This window comes from Motacilla alba, chromosome 5, assembly GCF_015832195.1.
Source record: "Motacilla alba alba isolate MOTALB_02 chromosome 5, Motacilla_alba_V1.0_pri, whole genome shotgun sequence".
NCBI classification, from domain to species: domain Eukaryota; kingdom Metazoa; phylum Chordata; class Aves; order Passeriformes; family Motacillidae; genus Motacilla; species Motacilla alba.
The window spans coordinates 3235887-3256102 of record NC_052020.1 but is presented as its reverse complement, the minus strand read 5'-3'; the positions used below and the strand labels follow the sequence as shown (position 1 = coordinate 3256102).

At 39.8% G+C, this 20216-nt stretch overlaps 1 protein-coding gene across 2 annotated transcripts in view; it reads left to right on the top strand.

The window, feature by feature from the left end:
• The first annotated feature begins 203 nt into the window (after positions 1-203).
• The window catches only part of ANO3 (anoctamin 3), a 125328-nt gene continuing 105315 nt past the window's right edge, over positions 204-20216 (top strand). The window contains exon 1 of one of the 2 annotated variants that reach the window (XM_038137800.1): positions 204-435. Coding sequence is in view for 1 of the 2 variants with exons in the window: in XM_038137797.1 (XP_037993725.1) it covers positions 14324-14501 (178 nt within the window). In the remaining variant the exon portion in view is untranslated. Of the gene's footprint in view, positions 436-13960; positions 14502-20216 lie in introns of those variants that run through there. The other variant, XM_038137797.1, reaches the window with a different exon arrangement.

Below are 20216 nucleotides of genomic sequence, written 5' to 3'. Positions count from 1 at the left end.
TGGCGTTTTTCACAGGGCTCTTCCACAGCCTCACTCCGGGGGTGTCTGTCGTGCTGTTTGCACTGAGGTTTTGGGGAGGTATTTGCTTTGCTGGCTAGGGTTTTTTGTTAGCTTAGGCAAGGAGGGTGGTTTTTTTTCCTTTGCCTGGCCTCGGGGGCTGGGACAGCAATCCTCGGGTGGCTTTTGTGTCGAATTGGACGGTTTGGTTTTGGTCCGAGGGCGGCGGGGACGGGCGGGACAGCGGGGGCTGCTCCAGAGCTCGGCAAAGCCATGCGAGAGGAAAGAATCCCAATACCCCTCTTCACCTGCTGCTGCCTTGGGCTGTTTTGCGGTGATGCTCTGTTCCCTGATCCCCGCTGTGTGCCCAGGAACGGCTGCTGTGGCTGAACGGGAGCCGGGGACCCGCCCGGGTTTGTTCAGGCTGCCCCTGCCCAGGTGAGCTCGGCTGCAGCCCAGGCTGTCTCTGCCTTGCCTTTGCTGGTTTGGCCAAGGAGCTTCTTGTTCTTCCCCTGCTCTGAAGGCTTTTCACCAGCAAATCCTTTTGGCGGCTTTTCGGGGCGGGGGGATGAGGGGGTTGTGTGTTTGGTTTGTTTGGGGTTTTTTTCTTCCTTGAACTGTTTGGGCTTGGCCTTCCTTGCAGTCTGTATAGGGGGCACCCTGAACCCGAGACCTTGAAAGCAAAGTCAATTCTCTTTACAACACAAAAAATAATATTTTTAATATGGGGTTTTTGGTTGGTTGGTTGGTTGGTTTTGGGTTTTTTGTTTGTTTGTTGGTTTTGGTTTTTATTTTTGGTTTGTTTTTTTTTTTTTTGTTTGGTGGGGTTGTTTTTTTTTGGTTTTTTTTTGTTTTTTTTTTAGTTAATAAGCAGTTCTTTTTTGTTGCACTTTCACTCACTGGTATCCATTTCTGTCATTGGCAGAAGAAGAGAGAGTAATTGAAACTCTTTCTCTTTAGATGAAATTCTCATTCCAGGCCATTTTTTCCTCAAATTTGTCTCAAAACTGAGACAGCTGTTAAGAGGGGACCAACACCAGCAATTCCACCAGGTTCCCATCTGTTTTGCCCAAGCTGCAGCATGAATGTTTTGTTTTGTTTTCTTTTTTCCCTTGAGACGGGGGCCAGCATAATTTTTTTTTCCCCCGCCATGCCTCTTTCCCTGGCACTTTGGTTTTTTTTCTACTGTGTGTGTGTATGTGGGGGGTAAGGTATGACAATTCAGTATCTAGCATTTATTCAGCATTTATTCACTTATTCCAGAGTGTTTTTCTCCTAAATTCGTCTCTAAACCAGGACAATTGTTCATCCTGGTTTTAAGCTGTAAATACTCATCTTGTCCTCAGCTTCGCTTGGGTGGATGCCCCTCAGAAGTAAAACAATGCTCTGGAGTTGGTAACCTAACCTTTGCCATGCACATCCAGGACCAGAGGGCAGGAGACTCTGACACCATTCAGCATTTTAGTGTTAATTAAATATGTTAATAGGGGATGCTCTGTGACATCCCCTGCTAACACAGCCACACTGTGTGCATATCTGCATGCTGTGTATGTGAATATAGATCTTGTCATCTCCTGCAAGAGTCCAGTGGTGGCAAAGCTCTGGAAACCCCAGTTAATGGAAAAACATTTCTAAAATGTTCTTTGGGTTCTTGTTTACATGATGGAACAAGCAGGAGGAAGCTACAGGCAGCCCTTCATTCTGCTCCCCAAATTGTTGGGATGCTGCCAGCTGACAGGATTTCTTGTGGCTTGCCTTTGTGCTTGTTTCACTCTGTTTTCTAGCTGTTGTCATGAACTAGGCACAGGAATCCATGAAAAGAACTTGTTATTGCTAAAAAGATAAATTGTCAGAGTGAGAGGAAGGTATGACATCTCACTCTTTGACATCTGTGCTGTCAGCACATTTTATAGCTGGTGTCTGTAGGAAGACTTGAAGTGCAGGACTGCTGAGATCGAGGTACCTCAGCAAAAGAGAGATTCATGGCAAAGATTTCGGGAGTCTGCTCTGACATTTTAGGGGAGCTGTTCCTCTGCCATGGACTTCTGAGCTGCATGTTCCCACTTGGCCCCGTTCCTGACAAGCTGATTTTTCCTACAGCCTTTCTGCAAGGGCATATAGTGACAGAACCAGTGAAAATGGCTTTGAAATGAAAAGTGGTAGATATAACTTTGGAAGAATTCTTTGCTCAGAGGATGATGAGGCACTGGACCAGGCTGCCTGGAGAAGCTGTGGCTGCCCCATGCCTGGAAGTATCCAAGGCCAGGCTGGATGGGGCTCTGAGAAACCTGGGATGGTAGAAGGTGTTCCTGTCCATGGCAGGGGGATTGAAACAACACTCTTCCAATTCAAACCCTCTTAGGATTGTAATTAAGGTGCTACAGGCAGAAAAAGGCTCATTTCAGGTGGTTTGGGGGCAGCCAGACAGGTCTACCACTGCACAGAAACCAGGCAGATCAGCAGGGCAGAAGAAAGCTGTGAAAGGGGAGGACTGAGCTACTGTTAAGTGTGTAAGCCAGTATTATTCCAAGATAGTTTCTGTAATTACAAAACTGTCTTCACATGCAGTTAACAAAGCCGAATGTTAACACAGTACCATGCATTTCTGATCTGGGGAGTGCTGAATCTTTTACGAAAAAGCCTAACAATTTTCATTAAGTGTTTCTTGATGAGGCTAAACCTGAGTAGTTTTTCTTTCCCTGAATCATCTTGTCCAGGATAGGACATTGCTAAACATGTATAAATGTTTAATATTAATATAATAATATAGTAACATTAATATAATAATATTAACATGTTTGTTAATAGAGTCATTATGTGACTGATCTGCATTTTTGTTGACTTTTACTTCATAGGATATAGCTGCAGTCAGAATTATTATGAAGAGTAGCACTGTTATTTGCTGCCCTCTAGCACTTGTTGAATTATCAGATGACTGGAGGAGAAATTTTCAGCATTATCCTATTTCAGTGTCTGAAGCCAGACCAATTTTTGAGACAGGAAGCTCAAGCTATTTTTAGAAAGAGGGCACGGTATACAGAGGAGTTAAAATATTTTGTTGAAATAAAAAATTACAGCATTTAAAATCTTGTGTGAGTAAAAATTCCTGGGTGTTATGCCTTAGAGGGTGCAGTGATGGTGGTAGATTGACAGTCAGACTTGATCTTAAAGGACTTCTCCAACCTTGGTGATTCTAAGATTCAGTGTTCTGAAGTAAGGCCCTTGAGCTCAAGCCCTGAATTAAACCTGAGTGTTAAAAACTGAGGCTGAGCAAAGCTTATGCATGTTCTGTTTTGTACTTTATCAGAATTCAAAAGGGAACAAGTGATACAGCACAAGGGAACAACATAATTTTTGAAGCTGAGAATGTTGGCCTTGGTTCAGGTTCCTCTTCCAGTTATACAAGTGTTTGTGAATAACTTGGTGGTTTGAAAGGGTGGGAGAGAAGGCAGATGAAGAGAGATTTTTTTTTTGGGGATCAGGGTCATCCTTCATGTCATAGGAGTGGGCAGATGTCAGAGCTGAAGGATTTCTGTCCTGATCATATTAAATTATTGGACTTTTCATTACAATGTAATACTTTAGAAGAAAGACTTTGCAGCAACTGTTCTTTTTTTCTGCCTGCAGAGTTACATTTGTGCAAAATAACATTTTGCAGTGTTGTAATAAGAGCATTATGGATGCTGCCAACAGCAGAGAGAGTGCAGAATGGTGAAACAGTGTATTGGTACAAGCTGAATTCACCTGGGGTCAGCCCTGTGCCTTGTTGTGTGAACCACTCTCAGTTCCCTGTGTTCATCTTCTCTCTTGCTGTTGTAACAGAGAAGAAAGAAAAATTTAGTGTTCTTGATGGATGATAAAAAAACCCCAAACAACATAAATAGAAGTATCCCTCTTTACAGCTAGAAACATCCACGTTACTGACTTCCATGGATTTTGAATAAGGTCCTGCAAAGGAAGTGTACCTTTATGTGGATCTGTTTGTGAGGCCTGGAAGAAGTGGTGATTCATATTTTTAATCTACTCCCTTCCCATCTCAGTGTGAATGGTCTCTGCTGGTGCTCAGTGAGTCCGGGCAGAGGAAAGGCTGGGTTCTGGCCAGCAGGATTTCTGGCAGAAGTGGACCTGCAGGAAGTAGCACAGAGGAGTAGGATCTCATGCCAAAATCAACTGCTCTAACAGTTCATCTGCTGGCCATTCTGTCCTATCTGTGTACGGGAGTTTCCTTTATTTTCGCGTTGGACATTTTCTTTTCTCTGTGGTCTGGTTGCCACATCTCACTTTTTTGTCAAAACTGTTTTTTTTTCAAAAGACTGTCTATTTCAGATAACTATTTATCCAGCAGAGAATGACAAATTGCACAGTTTTGGTATTTTTTACCAAAAGATTTGGCCACTTCTGCCAAGACCTTTGGTAGCTTCTGCTGCAGGAGGCCTGTAAGGATGGGCATACAAGTATGTCTGTACTCCTAGGAGGAGTGAGAGAGGAAACTACTGCACATTGTTCTTGTAAGGCTCCTCTCTCTGCTCCAATGAAACTCTTTAAAGTAAAGGTCTGTTCATGACGAAAATCTGGTCTGGAATGCTGCCAGCTGCAGTACTTTCAGCAACAAGGGATCAGGATTTTCCTCCCCTGTTTTTTCCTTTCCTGGTGTCACAGTTGCACAGCCTGTTTAAAATCTTTCCCGGGAAACAGATCTATTAATTCCTGAGAAAATCTGAATATACTTACTTTGGAGTGAAGGTGGCATGTCTGCAGTTGGATTTTGTGTCTTGTATCTCAAGTATTTAGGCTAGATTGAGGGTAGCATTTATACTTTAGTGCACAGCATTTATAGTTTGCACCAAGTTTTAGCTCAGCTCAAAGCAGTAACAGCTACTGAACATCCTGAGTGACTGTACATGTAATTTGGATAATTATGCAGGGGGATCTTACCCAACAAAGCTGCCAAAACTTTGTTGCCTCAAGTTACAGTTTGTTGACAGTTCATGGGGCCTTTATCTTCACAAAAATCACTGTTTCTTGTCAGTAAGTATACTGGTGGCATAATGCCCTGCATATATGGATCTAAATGAAGGATTCATTTAGATCATTTAGATTTAGATAATTTAGATTATGTTTGTCAGCAGCAACATAATCTGTGTGTTTGGTTAGTAGTGATAGTAGTTATTTGTAGTCCTATTTGTAGGACTACAAGTGCTCAGTTTGTACAGGGATGATCAGAGTGTAACTGATTGACATTATTGTTATTTGAGTTAAGGGCTGGATGCAGATCTGAGCAGGCTGATAATACCTCTGTCAGAAAGTTCTTGTTGAATTTGTGTTGCCAGTAGATTTTAAATAAAAATTTGTGACCTGTTACTTTCAGGTCAGCTTGAGTAACTCTATGTTTAAAGAGATATAGGACAGAAAATCCACTCATGCACCTTCCTTTTTCAGATGGAAACATGGTAGGAGACAGAGGGAATGTCTGCAGCCATTGAAACTGCCTGCTTAATTGGTTTTGTTCATATAAGCTAATGAAATTCAACTGTGACCTTTTTTAAGCTTATTCCAAATGTAAAGGAGTTTCTGGCATCTGAAGCAAGTCCATGAAGTTTTAAAATCCTGGCTCTGTAAACGGAGATCTTCTGAACTACAAACAAAGGAGCAGTATGCAGCATGTGAGATGTGATTATGAGCTGTTTGCTTCAGTCCATGTGTAGGTTCAGAAGGTCAGACATGGCCACAGCCTCTCCTGTTATTTTCAGGCTCTCATGTGTTATGTTTGCTTGATCACGTGGATTTTGGTTTCAGTTCTTTTTCCATTGCTTTGGCTTTTGAGTGCAGACACATTTCAAGAAAAATCCATCAAGTTGTAAAGTTCATGAAGGCTGAGGACAGTGATTGCTTTTAGACTAGAGTAATTGAAAGGACTGGGATTGTTTAAATGTAGTGTGTCCAAGTTATGGGTAATGGAAAGAGCAGAACTTGGTGTTGGTGGTTGGGTAAAAGAGCCACAAAGAAAATAGAGGCATTTAGGGTCATAACAGCCTTTAGTAACTTCCTTGCTTAGACCAGCTGTTGCTAAACGACCTAATTTAGAGGGAAACAAAACCAAAAGTGGAGAAATGGTGCTCTTGTTTAAGTGAAGTCCAGGAATTAGTTGGATAAATAATATAAGGAGTGGAAGAGGGATTCCTTTCTGCTGAAGGTGCTGACCCTTTGGTTGCCAGCTGTGGCTCAAAATTTAAACTGGTGTTTTCCTTGTTTCTGTGGTTTTCGGTGTAAGAAGTTTTTCTTATCATCTTTCCACTCAGTAAATGTAGGCACCTTTTGTTTAAAGAGTGCCTGGGGATAGAGTAAAAATTTCAAGGACTTAATTTCAAAATGTATAAGGTTGATAAACAATCACATACCGGTGGTGCTGAAAGGAGTATGTCTCCTTTGTTTCACAGTACTGAAAATTTGCCTAGGGGCTCATAGATGGCCATCTAAATAACATGCTAAGATTTTCAAAATCAGAAACTGCTCAGTACTTGAGAAAATTTATTTATCTTGGTCTCATTCCTGAAATGTTTTTGAAGATAGGACGAAATGCCAGAACGAAGTACATTTTGTGTAGCTGTGGATTGGTAGAAACTCAGGCTGCTGATGTAGAAATACTAGAAGGCAAGGGAGACCTGAGGCAATGTGTGCTGAAGTCATAGAGAATAGTGTTACACAATATACATGAATGAAGAGAATGTGCAGTTGTTCAAGGAATTGTGGCTGTGGAAGCCTGAATCCCTGGTGAATGTGGCAGGATTTAGTTAAACTTTTCAGACTGCAAATAAACTGCTCAACACTATTTTGATGCTGCAGTCCCAACACTTGTGGCTGGTTTGGGTTTGGATCTCTCAGGGATGCACCTCAAGGTTGATGGAAGACTGAAATACTCAGCGAGAAGGTATAGAGTAAGACTGTGGGGAGGGTCCCTCTCCACTGTCTCCTGCATGTCCTTGGCTACTTGTTCCTCATGCAGTAGGAAAGGTGTGCTCCTCACTTTGTTGTTCTTTTGGTGCAACTGATTTTGTTTAAATACACATAAAAACACAAAGGGCTGAAATTTGCCATATTTTTTCACAAAACTAGCCTCTTTTGTCACTGTTACTCTGATTCAAATTAAAATTTGATTAAAGAATGCATTAATTTTGTGAGGTGAATTTATCATACTTGTAGGAGTTTGGATGTGTGATGATTGATGTTTACAATACAAATAACATAAGTCTTTTAAGACATCTCCCTTCTTTGGTATTTTTTCTGTGCACTAATCTTAAAATTTCTAGAATACAATTAAACATAATGCACTTCTGCTCCAGAGAAAAGCACAACAGAGATAATGTGATACATCTCCTGTTACAGCTCTGGCTTCTCTCCTTACAGTACCAGATTGAAACAAGAGATAAAAATGTTGATATTCTGGTGGAAAATAGGCATATTCTTACTTTCTTTTTACCCAACTTGGATGTGTTCCTTTGCAATTCTCAGTTTTGTTCCTTGCTGGAATGTGTCATCACCAGAAGGTGCCATCATTACTGAGTTTGTGGAAGTCAGAAGCACTGACTGTCAGCACTGACTTTCACAGAGCTATTCCCAGTGTGGAAGAGCCCAGAGGAGGAGCAGGCACTGAGCACTACTGCCATGAGTCAAAACGCACCATGGTGGCATGGGCAGTATTTGGGTAGTGCTGAATGAGCTTGACAGTGAAGCAAGGGATTACAACTGAAAACATCCTCTAGCCTTGCTTTCTAAATCTGCCAAGAGAAATAGGAATGTATTTTTCACTGGGTTTGGGGCTGTTGGGTTTTTTGTTTTGTTGTATTATTTTGGTTTGGTTTTGGTTGGTTTTTGTATGTATTTCTGCATAGGATTGCCTCACTCAGCAAGGACTCAGTTGACTGATTTAACCAAGGCCCCATTAAAATGGATTTCACTCTGCTCTGGATCACGTAGTGACTGGAGTTTTAGAAGTTCAGGAGAAGCACAGAGGAAATATTTTGGTGTGTGCTTTGAGCATGCCTCTTGCAGGGCTCTGCAGCCAGCCAGCCATGGTGTGTGCATGGCCAGGTAACTTGGGCAGACCCAGATGAGCTGGGAAGGGACAGGGAACCTCGTTGTTAGTGGCAGGAAATGTACTATCATCAGTCAAAACCAAAATACAGAGGTCTCCAGAGAACAGGGAGGTAAAAGCAGCATTACACTCATTAAAAAGCATCCACTCTCTGCTTGTTTCCTGCTTAAAAGTGTGGAATGGTGAAGATCCTTTCTCTTGTTTTCTCCAGTGTATTTTGCTAACTCAAGCAGATTCAAAACTTTTTTTTCCCTATTTTTTGCTATACTTCTTTACCTTCAGAAATTCCACCAAAAATCAAACACAAAATGACAAAGGAAGAAGATAAATACCATCCTATCTTCTCACAGCTTTCTTCAATTTCTGGAAGAAAATGTGCCTATGTAAAGAGTTTCCTTAAAGTGAAGGAAACTTATTTCTTTAGTATACATTTGCAGTGGATGAGAAGAGGATTACAGAGCTGTCTGTGGCTACAAGTGTCCAGAATGGAAAAAAATGAACAGAATAAAAGCAACTTAAATTCACTGAAGTCACTGAGTTTTAGATTTCATTCTTAATTTGGATCCACTAAACTGAGAATTTGTCCCTTTTTTAATTTGGTTGAGGCATGAGGTTGTTTTACTGGAGTTTTTACTTATGCCTCAGTAAGGCAGTGAAATTATTCAAGCTAGAATAAGCATTGTCCACAACTGCACAGCACCAGCTCTCACAGTGCAGTTCACTTACCTTAGGAAATCTGGAATTTGGATAATCAACACATAATTGCAGCTCTGATTTTCTTCAAGACACTGGTTGTAGGTATTGCCATAGAGACAATGTTTGAAATATTTCAGTAGTGGGGATTTTAAAGATTAATTTTGCTGTAGATGTTCAATCTCTGGCTAAAGATTTGGGGTTTTAAGTACATAAGGTAGTAGCTGTTTGAAGATTTAGTGTGAGATGTTCTGCAGTCTTTTCATTTGTGTTCAGATAATAAGAGAAATATCCTTTTTCTTGGTGCAAAAGAGAAAGCATTAAGGCTAAATAGAATTGACCAGATGATGAATTAAATCTCAACTTCTGGTGTCTTGGAAATCCTGGGTTAACAGGGGACCAGCAGGCACCAGTGCACCTCAGACCAGCCTTCACCTGCCTCAGAAATAGGCAATGTCAGTGTTTGGAATAACTCCTTTCATTTCTGTAACTGTGCTGCATGGCTGTGCAGGTTGGGTAGCCCTCAGGATTTGTCCCATATTCTACTCAGCTGTCAGTGATCACCTTCTGTGGCTCTGGCTTGGGTTGGGTCTGGAGTGGCAGGAGATGCAGCAGTGCCCTTGCAGAGCCTGGTGCCTCCCCTGAGCAGTCCTGGCTGCTGGAAACAGTCATGGGAATGACTGCTGTGTTATTCCTTTGTTTTGTGAGAACTATGGACTGTGTCTGTTCACAATTCTCCTGACAAAGTGAGTAAATTCACTGAAATGGAATTGTTGCCTAGAAAGATTCAGCTAGCTGAGGCTCCTGCTATATGGATTTGAGTTCAAGAAAAAAAAAAAGTCCTTTGACATTCCAATTTTTATACTTCCTCTTTGTTCCCTTCCGCTGCTGAAATGCTGCTTTCACTTGGATAAAGGAGATGCAAATCTAATGGAAACATTTCAGAAGGATAGAAAGCAAAACTGCCCTCCCCAGCTACTCTGTTCTGCTGCACATACTCAGGCTGTGCACACTCTTCCCTCCAGATTTCAATTCCTTTTGTGGTGAGGAAAAATGTTTGTGCTGTTAAATGCTGCCAGGTTAGGAAAACTGTTTCCCTTGCTGCTCCACCATGACTGTGCAGCCCTTGTTGGAGTGCAGATGGTGCTGGGATGGCAGCCAGAACTGAGGAATTCAGAGGGGCTCTGCTGCAGTGGCCTGGCAAAGGAGCTGCTCTGAGATGCTTTTGTCTGGCTGCCATCAATGTGCCACTGTTTGCCAGGATAATTGCCCAGTCAATACTAAGTGGGGGAATAATTATATAAAGCTCATGTCTAGTATAAACAGGAAACAATATGATTTTTTTTTTTTTTTTTTGCTAGCCATCAAGTTCCCTTCTGTCAGCCTGCTAGGGCTGGCTGGTGATTATTTGCTGGCAGAGAATATGGGGTGAGAAGTTAACGTAAGGGGCATGGCATCAAAACCTAATCTCCCTTACTATTCAGGTGAAATCTCTGGTTTTAGGGCCTAATTAAAAAGGCTGAGAGAATTGGGTTTTTTCAGCCTGTATTAGAGAAGGCTCTGGGGTGACCTAATTGCAGCCTCCCAGTACCTGAAGGGAGCCTACAGGGAAGATGGGATGTTTTACAAGGGTATGAAGTGATAGAACAAGGGTGAAGGGCTTCCAGCTGAGAGTGAGTACGTTTAGGTTAGATATATGGAAGGAATTCTTTACTCAGAGGGTGGTGAAACACTAGATCATGTTGCCCCAAGAATTTGAGGCTGTCCCATCCATGGAAGTGTTGAAGGTCAGGTTTAGATGGAGCTCTGAGCAACCTGGTCTAGTGAATGGTATCCCTGTGCACGGCAGGGGTGTTGGAACTAGGTGATCCTTATGGTTCCCTTCCAACCCAGGCTATTCTATGATTTTATGGTTACTCCAAAGTAGATAATGTCCTATATCTACAGCTGTTCAGCTGGTTTTTCTAACTTGGAAACAAATAGTCCCAGAAGTTCATACTTTAAAAAGGCTTTTCTCAGTTCTTATGGTAGTTCTGCAACTGTGAAAAGGTAAAGTGTAAATTTTTTTACACTCAGTAGTAATACAGCTCACTATAAAAAATCTTAGTGTTACTATAGCAAATTCTTGATTATTTGGTTGAATAAACATTTTAAACCAGTCACTTGACTGATTACTATTATGAGAATCAGTTGAAAAGTGTCTCATACTTAGTGAAAAATCATGGGTTTATTTTCTTCTATTTTAACCCTTGAAGTTTAGGAGCAGTTTTCCCTTGCATTCTTATGTTGGATGTCAGCATGAGGAGGAGACTGTTTCCTTCAGTATCACTGTTTGTACTGGTGAGCACATCATCCTGTGACTCATAATAATAACTGACTCAACAGTTACTGTGTGCAAATTGGTTAAATAATGGTGAAAAATCGGACTGGAAAGTCAGAAAAATCTCACTTTTTTTTTGTTTCCAAGTGGTGAGTAGCACAGAACTGTGTGAGTTACCTGTGCAGTCTGACATTGCCCTGATGTTGGGGCCTGAGGGGATGCAGGGAGCACTGCCTGGATGCCTTTCCTGCTGCCCATAACATCTCTTGTATTTCCAGGGCTTGTCAAACTCCCGGTGTCCATGCTGGAAGTGCAAGTGGTGCACCAGGTGCTGAATGTCAGCATCTCATCCCTGAGCTCTCTAGCCCTGAGCAGCAGCAGACCTAGCACATCCTGGTTTAGGTTCTTGTAATGCGTACAAGTTCCTTGGCACTCTCTTTATCCAGCTCTCCTACTCCAGCTTTTGTGCTAGGTGGAGCTGAGCCAGCGGTAGCAGTGGCAGGAACATTACCTGTGTAGCCCAAGGGGAGGATTTAATTTGCCTGCATTTCCTACTCAGATTAACAGAAAAGCTATGTCAAAATTAGCTGCAAAAAAAAAAATCCCTGCCTTTCTGTTTTTCTCCCTTTGTTCTTCTTCTAACTCTCTTCTCAAGGAACATAACATCAAATGAGTTTAAAGGTTTTCTGTGTTAAGTGGGCTGAAGTCTGTGCTGTGATAAGTGATGTTATGTTGTATTTAGTCTTTTGCCAATGTTCCCTAATTTTCTATAGTTTGCCAGTAAACTTTTGTGTAGCTTTTTGAGACTATTTCGGTGGAATTTTCTCCTTTGCACCTACCCAGAGCAAAACACCCTTGGTTTAGCCCTGGGTCTGGGTGACCTGGGTGTGACAGTCACAGACTGCTCTTGACTAATTTACATATTCAGAGTTACATGGGAAACTTAACAGCAGCATGGTAATGGGAGAAAAAGAAATTCAATCACATTGATATTAATGTTACTGGAGAAACACAAACCCGTCAGGTAAAGGTTTGTACAGGAAGTGAAATTGCTTACATGTCCAGGAAATGTTACAAGAATCCAGCAAAAGCTAAGATATAGTTCTTGGGACACTGAATATTGAAGAAATTATCCAGCCTCTGGGCATTTGAGGTGTTCTGCCTTTAGAGGATTAAGCTTTCTTTACTAGTTTTACTACACTGGACTCATTTATGTAGCACCTCCATGTAAAAGACATATTTTAAATTTTTATGAGCAGAGAAGTGCAATTTAAGCTATGGATTTATTTTTTTTTTTTAATAAATTGATAGGGCTGCTACCTCCTGTAAAATTTCGGAGAAATTTGGCAGCCAACATTTTCATTTGGGGAACTTTCTTTCAGAAGACAAAGTAAGATTACTTCAGCCAGCATAAATGACACAAGTAGACTTTACATATTTAAGAGGGACTGAAATGGAAGGCTATTTTAAAAAAAGATGAAATGTTTTTTGTCTGATATTTTTGCCTTTTCCCTTTCTTGGTGTAAGCCATGCTGGGTTTGCCTTCCAAAAACCACACTTGTTTTTCCTGTTATATAATCCTTTCTAAAGTTTTGTTTAGTGTTGTGACACTTGCATCAAGCTTTTCCTGCCCCTGATGTGCATTAATTGAAGTGAAATGAAAGCAAAACTGTCACATATTTCTGGTCTCCTTGGAAAGCTTCCCCTCTGACTGATTTTTAGTCCCATTTCCATGTTTTTCTACTTATTAGTATTAGCCTTTTTACTTCAGTTGGGTTCCTAGCTGCAATCATGTCCCATTATCTCATAGAAATTCACTTAACCTAAATATTTAAAGAAATATCCCTCTGATAAATAGATCTATTTATTTCTTTTTAAATATAACTGGCTCCTGTTTGAGGATATGTTCCTACTGCAAGCACATGGAACCTTCACCTGCTCCCTGCTTGCATTGAGATTATTTAGGATAGCACCGCCAGCAGCTCAGTTTAAAACCTGACTTATATTTAAACCTAATGCTGCAATGTTTTTCAAGTTGAGTTTAAGATTTTGGATTTGTCCTGCTTTTGCAGGACAAGGGAATGCTTAGTAAAAGCTGCATAGCTGCATAGAACTTTTGTTTTTCTTGGCATTATTTTCTTCTCTTACCCACTGTGCAAAGAGAAAATAAGAAAGGGATAGCAAACTAATGGCTGGCAACTGCACATCCCCTTTCTTGGAGCTTAGGTCTGGCAATGTTTCTTGTGTGGCCTGTTTTAATAACTAACTCATGCTTTGTGTCCTCTGCTATTCTTGAGGGATTCAGGAGTTTGCAGTGTGCTTCCAGGTGCCTTAGCGCAGCGTGCCTACCCTGGAGCAGGTCCTTGCCCCTGCCTGCTGCTCTGCCAGCTCCCAGCATCTCCAGGTGGGCGACTCCTCTGGCACTTCAGAGTGCTCAGACTCTGGGGGGCAGGTTAGAAAGAGATTGATCATTTTCATGCCTTGAGTTGTGCTGAGATTTAGTTGCAGTTAAGGAAACAAAAGTAATAATGAAAAAGTTTGAGAGCTTAAACCACTTTCCTTAATATTACTCCTACTTAAGATTTTCTTAGAAAGACACCTTTTTATACTCAAGGCTATAAAATAATAAGCAGAGAAAGTGTGATGCATTTCTTACTTATTTTCAAGGAATTACATAGTTTTTGATGATTTGTCGTCCTGCACACATGCCATACAATGACTTGGGTGTTGACTGAGGAAACACACTTGTGGCACAAGGGACAAGGCACAGGTGCCAGGATGGGCTGGGATGCACTCATTCCCATTGGCCCCTCCCAGCTGGGGAACAAAATCTGAGTTAGACTCTCAAAGTTAGGAAGTCCCCAATTCAGCAGGCGTACAAATGTCTCTGCTTATCCTTGCTGTTTTTCTGGCAGCTATTCATAATGTGATTCTCACTGCAAGAACAGAAGAACTTTTTTAAGTAGTAGTTTTCCATTTTAGAAATGAGCTGCAGTGTTTATCAGATTCTCCAGAGCTGGAAGAACAGCTTCATGGAAATAGAGTTTAGAGTTTCTCTGTCACTGGTTTAACAAAAAAAGAAAAAAAAAGGACCTGAACTTTCTGCACTGTTACAGTCTGGGGTTTTTTGTGTTTTTTTCTTTATTTTTGGACTGCAAGTTTGGGCAAGCTGAACTAAAACTCACTTCTCCTTTTATTAAGTTTTTCTTTTTTTTAATTTGATGTCTACTGATGCTATCAAAATGTCAGCTGTTACAATTGAACTGGGTAAGATTTCATCAGATGAGACTGAGAGCAAAAGAGATCCTAAGCCAGATTTTAAGCAAGGCAAATCCAGTCAATCATGTGTGGATTATCATCATGGTTTTCAACTTCACTGCTCACGTTCTGCACCAGTGGGTAAGCATGCATTTATATGACTTGTTTCCTCAAATCTCTGTCTATTTACTCATGTAACATGTGGCAATTAAACTTATAGTCGTAAGACCCAACAAGGAAAACATAGGAATTGCTGCTGTCATGTAAGCATTATAGGAATTACTTTTTATTTCAGACAAAGGGTGGAAAGAAATGATTGCTTAAAAAGAATCTGTGTCTCCTGAACTCTCTAGAATGTGGCAGGGGTGGTCCAGGAGCCTGAAAACTTGGCATTAAAGAAAGATGAGCTTTCCATAGGAGATGATACAGCTTTTGTGTAAGTTAGAGCAGCCTGAGCTGCTGCTTTGAGAGGAGACTTGGCCAAGTGTGTCTGTAAACTGTGCTCTCTAGTGCCCATTACTGTGGCTCCTTGACTGCTTTTTTCTGGGGTTGTTTTTGTTTTTGTTTTTTGTTTTTGGGTTTTTTTGTCATATGTAAAGAGGCAAATGCATATTGCTTGTTTTTGTATTGGGCAGGTGTTATGTACAGGTAGAATAGATCCACAAAAAATGTCAATTTTTGTGAGCATCATGACACTTAAATTTTTCCAAAAATTCATAGTCATGAAAAATAGAGACTGTAACTGCCTTAGATTATCTAATATAACCAAGGGGACACATCTGCAGGTAATTAATGGAATCTCAGTTAATCCCTAAAAATCTTCTTAAGTATTGGATAGCTCTTCACATGGGAAACCCATTCTGAGAGTGGCTACTCTGATTTCTTTTGGATCACGTATGTATTATGGCTTTCACAACTCCCAAAGAGTAATTTTATTTTCATCGTGTTTTCACTTGCCCAGGAAAAAACAGACTTCGCAAGTGGAGAATATCTGAATATAATTGATATTCTACATCCTGTAATAGGACAAGTGAAGTGCAGTGCAAGTCTGCACCTTTCAGATTGGCTGAAGTAGGCAAAGATATGAATCAAATAAATCAAAATTATATTTTCAACTTTGCAACATGTGTTTGGAACATTTTCTAGTTATCAATTCAGTTCTTACACATTAAAATGGTTGAATGGTTGGGATCTTTCCTTTGCAAGAAAAGCAGATGGCTCGTGCCTTCCCTAATACAATTTTTCGAATTTCTCTTTCTCTGAAGCCTTCAGTAACTTTTGTAAAATGGAATTTTCATAGTCAATGCACTTCTGAAATTTTCTCTGGTATGTCAGCAGGGTTTGTCAGGTCAGGAATAGGTGTCTGTCTGCTCCTCTGGGATCCTATTACACAATTTTCAAAATACCTCTCCTACCCCTACAAGTGTCACTAAAGAACTTGTGTGTGTACTAGGTGATTTGCTTAGCTTAAATATTCCTTAAATTACAAACTAACCTTTTTAGCCTGTCTTGTTGATAAAGAATTAAATGAACTTCCTGTACAAGCAACATACTGCTGCTCATAATTCTGCACGAAGGAGGTAACAAAAAAAAAGACACTTCCTTGTTTGATTCTTCCATTCAGGAAAAAATATTATTTTCTTTTAAAAAGGATTTTGTCTTGGGAGTATTTGTTGGAAACACTATTTAATATTCCTGGAGCGGAATAACAAACATCTAATCAGAGTGCTCACAAACATCTCTGACAAATATTTTGTCTGAGTATGGAGATTTTCTTGGTTTATATTTTTGCATCATAAGCGGAATCAAATGAATACTGATGCATTGTCTTTTGGGGTTTTGGGGTGTTATGAATGATCACTTAAAGGAAATGCCATCTCATTTTTTTGCCTTGTAAAGTTTTCCTTGATATATTTATTTTACCAGTCTTTAGGCAAGCCCTTTGTAGTTTCTAGTGTCATGCTGTGTTGGTTGAAGTCTGAATGGAGACGTGTAAATAAGTCCTATTTGGCTTCCACATGTCTTTTCCTAAAAGGAACTTCTGCTTGCTCAGCCATGGCTATTGATAAAAATAAGGAGCTCTTGGTTATACTAAAATGATGGACCCTATTTCTTTGAGTAGACTATTTACCAACAATGCTGTTTGTCAGGCAGAAAAAAATTCAAGCTATGGTAATTGACAGAAATTTTTCTCTTAAAATTCAGGTTTGGGTTGGTGTGGTTTCTTTGTTTGTTTGGGGTTTTTTTCAAATGGTAATATGAAAACCTCCAGGGAAATGGCCATCCTATGTCTGTGTGCTGCCCTGAGGTGTGTCTTCTCTGCCCCAGAGGACTGCAATTCCACAGCTGCAGCCTTGGGAATCTCTGTATTTAGTGTCAATGGACTTTAGATTTTAAACTGTTATTTTGAAAAGAATTTTTCAAGGACTCACATAAATTATTCAAATCACCAGGAAATGCTAGGAAGAGGTATGTAAGCTATGAAAACGTTAAGTACTCAGTGTTAACCTACAGAAAAGCAGTAACAGAGAAGACCTCCTTGTTCTTCTGTTCAATTTGCTGTTCACAATATTGTTTCTTTGGAGAGGTTGTAGTTTAAAATTTATTATGCCGTGCTTGTCATATAATTCTTTTGGTATATAAACAGAGGATTCAATACAGAGAGATTTCACTTAAGAAAAGCTTTCCACATAGTACTGATGTGTTGCTACTTTTAACCATAAGACTTACAAAAAGTGAACACTGACAAAATAAACTGGTATCCTGAAATACACTCTGATGTTCAGGAAATGTTGCTGGGAGAGAAAAATATTAACCATATTTTTATTTTGTTTTATTTTCAATTCTGATGCAAGCACCAATCCTGAGGTCTTTTTTTGTGATCTGCACGTACATCAAAATACACTGCAGATTTATAACAAAAGAAGAAAAAGAACTAAAGTATTGATAGGTTCTGAGTACAGAGTACAGAATTTTTTTTTCCACGTAGAGCCTTATTGAAATCTTTAGGTGTTTATCCCTAGCAGAAAAATATTGAGACCTTGGTTTGAGGAATGAAGTGCATAACCAAGATCAGTTGATGAATGCCCCAGGAACAGATCGGAGACTTCCATGGTGCTCAGATTACCTGGACTCTGAGTAAGAGCTTGAATGGAACAGTGACAGTTTAGACATGGCAGATAATGTGGGGTTGGTAGGAATTGACATTTTAGAGATGTTGAGCAATCTTTAAAAACTCAAGCCCATCTTGATTTTTAAGGTACTCTGCCAAGAAGAATCTTTAATACAATATATAGCATGAATGCAAGTGTCACAGCCACAGCACTTTGTCTGCAATGGAAAGCAGGCTGTTCCTGATTCAGAAATATACAACCATTTCTCTGTTGTACTGGTGAGAGTAGAATTTCCTCCAAGAAATTATTAGTCTTTTAGCTCTTCAGACTTCTGGTCTATTAGCTCTTCAGACTTCTCACAGCCAACAAAGCTTATCTGAATATTGCAGATGTAAATATTTGTGCAGATTTAAAGCCTATTATCCCTGATAATTTGCTTTTTCACTTCATCTCCTGTTATTCTGGGATAGACTGAAAACACTTGACCTACAATCTTCATTGGTCAAGTCAGAGTGCAGTACTCGAACTGTCCCAAAATTAGAAATGCATGAAACCACATGGGTTTGACTCTGACTTTTACTAGAATGGTACAATGGTTCTTCTAGTAGGCTAGAAGAACACCTACTTGGTTTTGCCTTTAATTTGGTTCTTTCACTGATGAGTTTTTTGGAGCATCTTCTATGGTGAATGCAAGTGAAGAGAAAGGGGGAGGAAGAGAATATTAGCTCATACATGGAGTTAATATGTATGGAGTAAAGATGTACCATGAGCTCCAACAGGAAGGTCTATCACGCTTTGGCACTACCCTCTGAACTAGAATTTCATTAATAATACACAAAATGAGCCTATATCTAAAGAATAATTCAGAGTTAGCAGAGAGGCCTAACACACTGAGGCATTCACCTCTGCCCCAGGAGTCATGACTTCTGTCCTTACAGGGTGTGGATAAATGGAAACTAAACTGAACACAAAAATTTAACTTTTCCCAGAGGCATAATTTATCTTCTTCATTTACATGCACTTCCTTCATTTAATGGGCTATTTACTTTCAATGGAGAATGGGACTGTTTAGCAGACTCCAAGAAAAGACACTAATGACTTGTAATAGTGGAGTTTGTTTCCCAAACTATCTCAGTAGCAATAGAAGTATGTCCATGTAAAGAATATGCTGATGCCACAGATCAAACTTGCCTTGATTTGAAATGTGAGGTCAATACTTGCAAAACAGATGAGTGTAGGCTTGGTAACAACAGTGAAAAAATGGAAGCCAGAGTGAAGTCTGAGCACTCCTCCTGTACCACAGTGTGTCTTACACTTGCAAAGCCTGAACACAACAGCGAAATACTTGCATCTTATCTGTGTGCTTAAGTCCTTTTTACTTGAATAATGAACATAAATTGATAAGCAGGTCTCCAGTATGTTAGAAGATGCCAAATGACTCAGTGTAGATGTGGGGGGTCACTTACAAGTTAAGTCTTGAGTTATGTGTCTGTATGTAATTGTAACAACGTGTTTTAAAAAACCAAGTCTAAAGCCTGTGAGCATCATAAGTAGAATGGACGGATGGCCATGAATCAATGACTTTACCAAGTAAAGGATGCTCCTCTGGTGATGCAGAATATAGTTGTATTTCATGTTTGAACACTGAATTAACTGTAAATTCTGATGGCTGTGTCTAGACAATATGCAGTAAGGAAACAAATGATGTCACTTAGTACACTGTATATAAGTTACTGCTACCAGTGTTAGAGACTCCAAATATGGTTGTTTCATTATTACACTACCAAAAATATGTAGAAACTCTGGCAGACTATATAAACCCTTGTGATATTTGTACCAGCATTGTAATATTATCTACATTAATCTGATTTAAAAAACCAAAACAATAAGCAAAGAAAAAAAACCCCTATTTTAATTTTTCTTCCTGAAAACACAAGTTTAGTACATCAAAGTAGTACAAAGGACATCATAGGAGAGAGAGAATTATATGGAATTATCTATGCAGGAGCTGAATTTTATAAAAAAAAGTTCTGAGTGGTTCTGGAAGACTGAAGTGTCTTTTTCCAAAAGTGTATGGTGAGAAAGGATTTGGCTGCCTATTAACCTCAGTCCTAAAGTGTGCTGTTTTGCTGGTAAAAGAAATTGGGAATGGTATCTTGAGGAATTATATATCTATATATGCAAAAGTATTTGTAATCATTTAGATCTCTCATTTTTGTGCTCCTGGCTTTGGGCAGGGAAAGAGGGGAAGGCATGTTGGAGTCACTTAGATCCAAATACATCCACCTCTTGTGGCAGGACAACTATGTCAAAGCTATCTAGCTGTATAATTTTTGGAATCAAGTAGCCTCAGTCTTCTGTTTTGAAGATTTGACTATTTAGGATTATTATTTCTAAATGCATACATTCTTTTGTGTATGAAAACAGCACTTCAAAATAGCACCCTAAATTGCATGATGTATCATAAATCTTTTAAGTAAGCAATAGTCCTCCTTATTCTGCTGCTATACTTCTGTATTTTAATGCAACAGGCTTTCTGTAAACTCATATTGTAGTCAGATGCCAATATTAATTATTTTAGGGTGTTAATGAAAAAGGTGGTAAATTGTTTACCAAATTTGATTCGAAAGCACTTAATGATGTATGTTGAAGATGAGCTGTTTGTCCTACCTGAGTACTGAAATACATGCTAATTTCTATTCAAGAAGTGCCTTCTTGAATATCTTGAAAAAACTTTTTTCTG